Here is a 10,257-nt window from a genome sequence, read left to right as displayed (position 1 = left end):
ATATGGGCCTCGCCCACGGGTCTCACCCAGTCTACACAATTGAAAGGGCCACTCCCACGGGTCTCACCCAATTGAGTGCTATATAGGGGTAACCTTGCCTCGGATCCAACGATCCTCATACAATAAGAAGGTGAAATCCTTCGTTAATAATGTTCGCCTCGACTTAGGTATATGCTAATCCTCTTTCAATCCATCGACTACTCCTACCATGGCCTACTTCATTTTGGTGAATGTTGCAACTACCTTGTAGACTTACAACACTTCCCTGCCCGCCTATCATCCTTGTGTATGCTACGGTTATCTAATTGTCTCATAACACTTCTATACTGCCATGGAACCATCTTATGTCTTACCATCCATCTACCACCAACCATAATCATCATCAGTAGAACCCACATCCGACTATACCCTAATTAGGTGTTCGGGTCATGCTTCGAACCCCAAATCCTTAATTAGACAAGAACAGGCAGAGAGGCTCTAACACAACTGATGCATAATGAAACCTGAATATTTACCCTTGTGTAACCTTTAGACCAACGATTCCCCCCCCCCCCACTTGGATTCGAGTGTACCCTTTCAATCCACCAAAATTGATGGATTCCCAATCCATCTCTCAACCTTACAATTCAAACTTGTCAACATCATGAGCTTGCAAGAACTAGCATTCCATTACTAACCAACCTTAGCGATCACACACACTCCAAAACCAGATGAATACCGTCCGAAATCTCGGCGATCTCAATAATCCCATGTACTTACCATAATATAACTCTAAATCCTTAAGATACATCATCCCGTGGCCTAAAACTATAACCCTTGACCGAAACAAACGGATGATGAATTCAACAACTCACTTTTTGAAGGATTGATGTACATAAAGTTCGCCAATAGATACCATTCGATTTCTGTTGGCTAAAATAACACATGCAAACAACACTTCCCTATTACTTAAGAGTGATACATTACCACTGCTCAATCCCTATTTATGGTAGCAGTAGGCAACCTGGGCTTTACAATAGCTAGCTTTCCTTGACCAGCCAAGCCTGTCACTTGTACATTTCAAGACTAGGTGATCATTGCTAATACCTCAATGAATCTCAAATCCTTAAACACTTTCCGCTGAATCCACTACAAGTCCTTGGTGACTAATTGGATGATGAGGAAAAACAAATCAATGTCTAACAAGTACCCAACTGTGACAACCCGTAAATTATTCTTGTAAGCCAATCAAATCAATCTAAAGTTTAGGCTTTTTTCTGTTATCTTTTGCTATGTTTGTGGTGATGGTAAAGCTTGAGAAGGAAGAAGGAGCTTGGAAGTTCGAGTGGAAGTTAGTAGATCCAGAGGTTGTGCCCTATTTCCAGCTCATTTGAGGTATAAAGCTGAAACCTTGACCATCTATCTTTTAGATCTCTAGTTAGGTTTCATTTCTACCTTTTCTAAGCCTTAGAGGTGCCATACTCGGAATTTTGTGGTTCATTGAGGTTAAAGATTCAGATCTGGAACCATTGGGGGTTCTTATGGCATAAAGGTGCCAACATTATTGCCATAAGCACCCCCATGCATCTTGTAGACTTCATTCTACAGCTATTTGGGCCAAACACCTCATGCATGGATGTCAATATTCAAACTTTACTTACCCTAGGAGGTCAGATCTATGACTTGGATGCATTAACACAAATTTAAATCAACTGTATAGTTTTGGACAAAGAGGGACTTGGCGAGTCGCTTAGGTAACTCGGTGAGTCGGGTCGTCGTTTCCCCGAAAACGACTTCTGGAAGTGGTCTTTGGTTGAGTTGAAGGAAAACTCAGCCTGTTGGGGTTAGTTATAGACTTGAAGATCAAAGGACTCGACAAGTTCAAGGAGGTACTTGGTGAGTTCAAGGCAATGTCCCAACCACATGAAGACGGACTCAGCGAGTTCAAGGAGAACTCGGCAAGTCATAGACTAAACTCCTTCATACGAATGAAGATGAGCTCGACGAGTTTAAGGATGAACTCGATGAGTCGGTTAAAGAAGGTCCCAATGTTTTTCTTAGGGAGAACTTGTCGAGCTCTTGCTAGACTTAACGGGTAGGGAGGGGGTTGTAGTATTTTGAGGACGTGGGGACTCGACGAGTTGGTGGACCAATTCGGCGAGTCTAGTCAACCAAATGTTGACTTTGACCAGGGTTTTGACCTTGACTTTGACTTGGACTTGAGTTGACCCTTGTGAGAGTTATGAGTATCAAATGGTAATGTAGAAAGGATGTTGTGTAGGGATTGAGGAGTCGAGAAGAGTGGATTTTCATATCGAGGACAATGCAAACACTACACAACATTGAGGTGAGCTACCTTCCAGTCACAATGCCGGCCTACCAGCAGGAGTTGTCTTTAGATGATTGTCTTAGTGATACTTGTCTAGGTTTGCTACTACCTGATGTGTCTTATGTGCCAGTTTGATATGTAATATGCGATAGTGGTAGTAGGAGGGGAATAGTGCCCCGATTTGGTCGTTAGGACTGAAGGGTAGGTTGGACACCCTAGAAATGTTTGACAGGATGATTATGATATGTTATTATGTGATAGTGGTAGGGGTGAAACAGTCCCCATGGCCAGTTGAGATAGACCGGAGGGTAGGTCAGCACCCCAGAATGGCTTGACATGGATAGGTCGGGCACCCCAGAATTGACCGACAATATGTATGATTTTATGGTATGTGGTATGATGGGGGAACTCACTAACCTTTGTGCTTACGGTTTTCAGTTTTGGTTTCAGGTACCTCTTCGTCGAAGGGGAAGGAGCCGGCGGGGTAGCAGTGCATCCCACACACATGATTCTGCATTTGAGATTTCTGGGATTTTACTATAACAATATTATTATTTAACGATATGGCTTTTGAGACATGTAACTATGGTTTATGAATTAATATGATATCATTAATGTTTTCCACAAACAAATTTTAGAAGAAATATAATTAAAACAAAAATTCTTGGTCTCGATTTTTGGGATGTTACATGCATATTTTATGAAGAAAATGATACCATCTAGTTTTGCTACTCGAAAGATGTTTCTTCATCGTCAATGCCTCCAAGCTGATTGAATCCTTAAGCTACATATCTTGTCTTATTTTTATAACCACTCCATGTTCATCTAATTCGTTTCCACACACACAAGTTTTCCAACATTTTTTTTGTTTAATGGCTTAGGTACTAGTATACATACCATGTGTTGTTTGAACTCACTAACCGCATATTGCATTGCCTGTAACTAGTGAGTCAAAGAAAGCTTCTATGATCTTATTTGGCTCCACTGTAGAGATAAAACATATAAATGTCCAAGTTACTAGATTCTTCATTTCTAGTTTGTAAATTGGCACTAATGTTGCCAATAAGTTGACTGATGTGATGGCCTCATAGTGTATTGATTGTTGAAGCTTGATTTGTTGTTTGAGATTCATAATTGAGGTTGCCAGTGTCTATGATATCATTATCGAGGATATCAATAATTAAATTATCATGAGTTGTATGTAGAAACTCGTTAGCAAGGATATCAACCTAATTTGTTGACGTAGATTTAGGTGAAGTTGTTACGACGGGTTGATCATATGACAATCGATTTTCAGCTGATGTTAGGTGTGCAAAATTGGCGAGCAGTTCATAGATAAATAATTAGTGTGTTCAATTGAATAGGTTGGTTGGATTAGTTTGACAATAATGATTTTCTCACTTGGTTTAGTAATAGATTTTTGTTCACTTGGTTTAGTAATAAATATGTTTAATGTTGAGAACGACTCATCAAATTGATATGAATGGACTCTGCAATAACTTTGACCTTATTGTTGCAACCTCTAAAGAATTTGGAAATGGAAAATTACTCAATGAAAATCCTTTCATCAAATTTAGGTTCAAACTTGATAGTCACTTCATATACATGAAATTTGATTTTCTGTGTAACTATGCATATCATTCACCCAACAAAACTATGTATAATTAAACTGTTACAATAATGAAAATGTTCAATCACTAAAATGAGAAAAATAGGAAACATCCTATGTAAAATGATATCATTTTGAAAATTCATTACAAAATAATAATTCATTATAGGAAAACACGGTATCTGGTGTTACCCTCCCTCCTTGAGGTTGATGGTTCAAGTCCTGTCGTGGACATAAGTGAATTTAAAATATAATTTAGAAGTTGGTTAGATTTGTCGTGTGTATATATATATATATAGATATATATATATATATATATATATATATATATATATATATATATATATATATATATATATATATATATATATATATATATATATATGAAAAGGTTCTTTTCAGAAGGATAATAAATATGTATGTATAGAGTTATCAAAATGCAAAAAATATTATGTTATAATTAAGAAATTAATAGTTAATCTCAATGTTTTAAAAAACTCGTCGTGATTCCGCCGTGACATGCAATGGTTCCTAGGCTTGTACTTGTCACTAAACTTTACCAAAACACCATATTAACTTGTATATATGTATAAAATTAAATAATACCTGAAAATATATATAAAAATATTAATTATATACAAAATTTTCTCCTTAAGTCACACGTTACAAATAATATAAATGATTTGGCTCGCCAACACTCGAAATAGTTTGAGACTTAATATTGTCGTCAAGTCACGCATTATGTTATTCAGAACCTTGGTTAAAATAAAACCATTGAAATGAAATATTATTTAGTATCTATTAAAAGAAATTAACTAGTTAATAAATAATAAAAATATAATGTTCAACTTATTAATGATTAAAGAGAGGATTAGTTGTATACTTGTATTAAAGTAAAGCAAAACTTAAAAGGGTAAATTTCATATATACCCTAAATAAAGAAGGAAATATCATATTTACCCTAACTAATATCTAAATATCATATATAACCTAAATAAACAACCATAATATCATATTTGTCCTAATTTTAAATTTTAATACTTTTATAATTAGTAATTATTATTTAAAATCATTTTAATTATAAAAAATAAACAAATTGACCATAATACCCCTTTCCAAACAAATTACCAAAGCCCTATGTTGATGAAAGATGCAATTGTTGCCTTCATCATTCTTGCCCCGTCGTTATCTACTCCAGAAAACCTTGACTGATCATAGCCGATTAGCCATTCTAATATTAGCGGCTTCGACACCAGGTAATACGTCATTCATATCTCTAGTGATTTCATCTCTGGTTCTTGCTTATACATGCATGAAGTGTGTTTTATGTGATTATACACCTATATGCCGAGCCTTTCCAATATTTGTGCTAGCTCCTTTACTAATACCCTATATAGATTTGCATTAACGCTATAAAAACGAAAGTAAGAAATTTTCAAACAAAAACTTATAAACCATAAAGTAGGACATATTAATGAGTGAGTAAAAGATTGTTACGTTGGAGTGTTGTGTCCAATGGTGACATGATATAATATCCTACCTTATCATTTATCATCTTTATTATTTATCTTTCTAATGACAAATACAATCGATAATTTTTTTTTTAATAATAAACATATAAAATAAGATCTTAATCGATTAAAACAGTTTTGTTTATACTAAATCATAAAATGATAATTTTGGGTAAATATGATATTTTGACAAATCCAGGGTATATATGAAATTTTAAATATAGTTTTATAAAAGGAGTATAATAGTCGATGTATAAAAATAATGATTTAAAATGATTATAAAATATTTAAAAAAACATTTAGGGCAAATATGATATTATAGATGCTTATTTAGGGTATATACAATATTTAGGAATTAAATAGGGCAAACATAATATTTCCTTCTTTATTTAGGGTATATATGAAATTTTCCGAACTTAAAAACCCATTTATTTCATCACGAAGTGTTGAATTATCCAAACAAAAAATTACATCGTCTCTAATTGTAAAAAAATTACTTCGTAAATCGATTTTAAATATCTAACATCTCCATCAACCTCTCATTCGAGATGTTATAATAACAATAAAATATCTTTAAAATAATCGTGGTATGCTTTTTCCATGAAATGATGTGATATTGCAACAAAATAATTTTCTGAAAATTAAAATAATTTAACCAAATTATTTGCACAATAAATGACCGTTGAGTGACATTAATTTGTTCAAAAGACTACACCATTAGTTTTGGTGATCTCTAACCAAAAGGAAACTTGTCTTTTATTTTGTAGTAAAAATAAAATAAAATGAGACATTCAAATCAATTTTGAAATAAGAGAAGAATGAGAACCCTATGATAAATATACCATAAAGGCATAAACCCAAACATGGAAAATTTCATGGCCGAAAGCATGGCCATCTTATGGCATGCATTATGTTTGCCTACAAGTATTTTTGCATGGCGTGATACTACTGTAGTAAAATTATTATTATTTTAACTGCAAGAAGGAAGATTTTCAGCTATATAAATGATGGAGATGCAGGCTCAGAATTCACAACTTGGATCCCAATTCTTTAGTAGAAATGGGAACGAAAGTGAAGATGTCTCAAATGAGCACCCTTCTAGTTAGTCTTGCGGTGGTTATTATTTCATCATACCTGCCATCGTTTAGCAAAGCCACCTACCCATACTCATCTCCACCACCTCCTAAGCATGAATATGTTTACAACTCACCACCACCACCACCACCAAACGAACCTTATAAGTCATCACCACCTTCTCCTCCAGTTCAGAAGCCTCCACCACCACCACCAAAGGGATATTATATATACAAGTCACCACCACCTCCTCCTCCTCTTCCTCAGGTTTACAAGTCTCCACCTCCACCTCCACCAAAGAAACCTTATATATATAAGTCACCACCACCTCCTCCACCAAAGAAACATCATGTACACAAGTCACCACCACCTCCTCCTTTGGTTCACAAGTCTCCACCTCCACCTCCTCCACCAAAGAAACATCACAGGTCACCACTTCCTCATCCTGCGGTTCACAAGTCTCCACCACCACCTCCACCAAAGAAACCTTATGTATATAAGTCACCACCACCTCCTCCACCAAAGAAACATCATGTATACAAGTCACCACCCCCTCCTCCACCAAAGAAACATTATCTATACAAGTCACCACCACCTCCTCCACCAAAGACACATTATCTATACAAGTCACCACCTCCTCCTCCTCCAGTTCACAAGTCTCCACCACCACCACCACCAAAGAAACCATACATATACAAGTCACCACCACCTCCACCACCGAAGCAACATCATGTTTACAAGTCACCACCTCCTCCTCCTCCAGTTCACATGTCTCCACCACCTCCTCCACCAAAGGAACCATATGTATATAAGTCACCACCGCCTCCTCCACCAAAGAAGCATCATGTATACAAGTCACCATCTCCTCCACCTCCAATTCCCAAGTCACCAACACCACCACCACCAAAGAAACCTTATGTATACAAGTCACCGCCGCCTCCTCCACCTAAGAAACACTATGTACACAAGTCTCCTCCCCCATCACCACCTCCACCTAGAAAACCGTCTGGGTACAAGTCTCCCCCACATTATATCTACAGTTCACCACCACCTCCTCATTATTAAGCAACTACCACCGTGTTTATGGTAATCACTTTTTTGCTTAAATATTATTTAAGTGGACATAATCTTTATAGAATTCTGTTTATACTAATTCACTGCATTTTCACAGTTCTTTCCATTCCTTCAGGGTTATAGAAATAAACAAAAGTATAGTTATATTTGGACCTTCAAGAGGACGAATATTATTATACCCTCAGGAAAGAGTAATGATCTTCGAAGTTGATCCACAAGTGCTTGTATTTCGTTTATGTATTTAATAAATAGTTGTTTGTCATGTTTCTGTTTTCATTAACCCCATTTCTAGGTGGTTCATGATAATGAAAACATTTAAAACAATTACTCACATGTATCCGTTCATTTTTCCTATCTGCAATATGTGATTTTGATTCATAGTTAATTAAATGGTAATGGTTACCCGTTAGTTAAATGCATTGAATATTTTTCTATTGGTTTGATGTTGAATTTACTTAAATTTCGACATGATCTAGTATAAAATAAAATTTAATTAGAATTTGGAAAAAAAATATAACAGCCTATAAATAGTTGTATGTATGCCGTATAAAAAAACGATGTTTACCAGGTGCAGGCCTTTGCAAGGGTGAGGCAAAAAGCTAAAAGCGTTTTATTAACTTTTCAACAAAGCATATATGCTCTATATATGTGTGTACTCGTAGATTGTGTGCGTGTGTGTGCTACGTATGTGTGTGCAAACGAGTAGTTTCTCAATATATAAGTTTCCAAAACTTGAAATAAAGAAGATATATAAAGGTTAGGTAAATAAATAAATATATAGTCGTTTTCATAGATTTCTTTATTAGAAACTGTGGCATTTTCACCTAAAAATAATTATTTACTACTTTTCAGCAAAGGGTTAAATTCCATAACACCACAATTTTTTTTCCTGAATTTATCTGATTATTTACACAGCTAAATATACTAAAAAAGAACAAGCACGGCGAAACCAAATATAAACTATACTTGTTTTTTTCTATTATAACCCCAAAGAATTGAAAACAAAAGTATAAAGTCATTCCTATAATTTACTTTCAAGTTAAAATATAAACGAAACTGTATGCAACAACTAGAGTTTTTGGATCCTTCGCTGCAAGCATTCAATATGTATGTCACATGGATCATGTAAATCAGCTCCATCATTCCGTGGAACGTGTCCACCACCGCAATGACCACGAGCTGCTCCACGCCAACAAACCATTTGTTCAACAATTCATTGATTTCTCTGATTCCAAATGATGTGCGGGCGTTCGAATTGAATGACAAAATACAACCAATACGAACACAGAAAAAAATAACTCTAAATCAGGATTCTAAAAAAAACAATGAGAACTAAATACTTAGAAAGAGGAGAATGTCATACCCCCAGCCGAGGCGTTGGACTGTGCGACTAAGTTCATGAACACATGTAAACTGAATATATAGCACAAGTACAACAGTAAACAAAACATCATTTGTATTGCATTTTGATATTTGAATACATGGTTCCTACAAATAATAGTATAATATATGAATTGCCTTAAACAGGGAGGCAGACATAACAAAAAGTAGTAAACTAGATTGCTTGAAATCGATGACTATCTGTCGTCTGATTTTGCTTGATTACTGATTACCTGAAAATAAATGTAGTTTTGAGGGTCAATACAAGGTTAGTGAGAGTTACAGTTTTTTGGCGACAGCAGTAACGATACTTTTAAACAAGTTCAAAAAGTATTTTCTTTATAAGTAAACCATATTTAAATGAACTTTGAAAAACCAAAAGATGTCTTGGTATAAGTAAATCCATGCTTGAAACTGTTTGGAAATAATCAAGTTTATGAGTTGTAGTAAGAGAGATATAGATTCGAGTTTATGTTTACAGTGAGTTCTATAACCGAGCTATGTGACTGAATATGCCATGCTACAAAGCTTTATTGGATGTCATAGTAACGATTGTAGACACTTATCACCGACTTCGATTGAGCGGTCAATGTTGTAGCTAGCAACCGCAGGTGGGTATGTCAACCCCTTACAGATCTATATATATGTATCACGCTCCTAAGATTAACAGTTATAGTAGTGGGGTATGCTAAATTTTTAGACTTTAGCTAATGAGTAGTGTCTCTCTATAAAGCCCTTAAGTAAGGTATGAATAGCTCTTAGCCCTAACTTAAAAATGGATAAGTTCTAGGCATAATGAATCGTACAAAGGTTATAAAAAGCCGAGAATAAGTGGTATTCATGTGAAGTATAAGGCACTAGCTTTTATAACCTAAGCATGCTTCTTGTATTAACTTTGTACATATGCATGTATAGTTCAAATCCTTAGAAACACTACAAAGTTTAATGACATTCATTTTATGACACACAATGTTATGTAAAAATCATAAAGTTTTGTAGTAAAAATGGCATATGTTATTTTTTTTTTAAGTTATATCGTTTTAACAATATAACATATATATATATATATATATATATATATATATATATATATATATATATATATATATATATATATATATAGATAGATATCTGGGTTTAAAACTAGTTCATGTGTTGTACATATAAAAGTTAAACCAATATTTTATAAACTAGTTATAGTTTTTATATAAAATAATAATATTTTACGTGTATTTTTTGTATCATCTAGCATAAGCAGTACATGTATTCTCCCTCGAAAATATATAAAAGAGGGGGCGTAA

The 10,257-nt window shown here is 34.7% G+C and overlaps 1 protein-coding gene across 2 annotated transcripts; it reads left to right on the top strand.

Moving 5' to 3' along the window:
- The first annotated feature begins 6,451 nt into the window (after window positions 1-6,451).
- Window positions 6,452-7,991, top strand: LOC111901910 (extensin-3). 2 transcript variants are annotated; one of them, XM_023897765.2, is made up of 2 exons: window positions 6,452-7,588; window positions 7,692-7,991. In XM_023897765.2, the coding sequence occupies exon 1, from the start codon at window positions 6,488-6,490 to the stop codon at window positions 7,565-7,567; it is 1,080 nt and encodes a 359-aa protein (XP_023753533.1). In that variant the 5' UTR covers window positions 6,452-6,487; the 3' UTR covers window positions 7,568-7,588; window positions 7,692-7,991. The 2 variants fall into 2 exon arrangements, with proteins under 2 accessions (XP_023753533.1, XP_023753532.1); XM_023897764.2 differs by having other exon boundaries at window positions 7,674-7,991.
- The last annotated feature ends 2,266 nt before the right edge of the window (window positions 7,992-10,257 follow it).

Source organism: Lactuca sativa, chromosome 6 (assembly GCF_002870075.4).
Source record: "Lactuca sativa cultivar Salinas chromosome 6, Lsat_Salinas_v11, whole genome shotgun sequence".
Taxonomy (NCBI): domain Eukaryota; kingdom Viridiplantae; phylum Streptophyta; class Magnoliopsida; order Asterales; family Asteraceae; genus Lactuca; species Lactuca sativa.
Note: the sequence above shows the minus strand (reverse complement) of the source record. Positions and strands in the feature narration are given on the sequence as shown.

Coding starts and splice junctions, on each gene's coding strand:
- LOC111901910 (XM_023897765.2), top strand. CDS start 6,488: ATGGGAACGAAAGTGAAGATGTCTCAAATGAGCACCCTTCTAGTTAGT.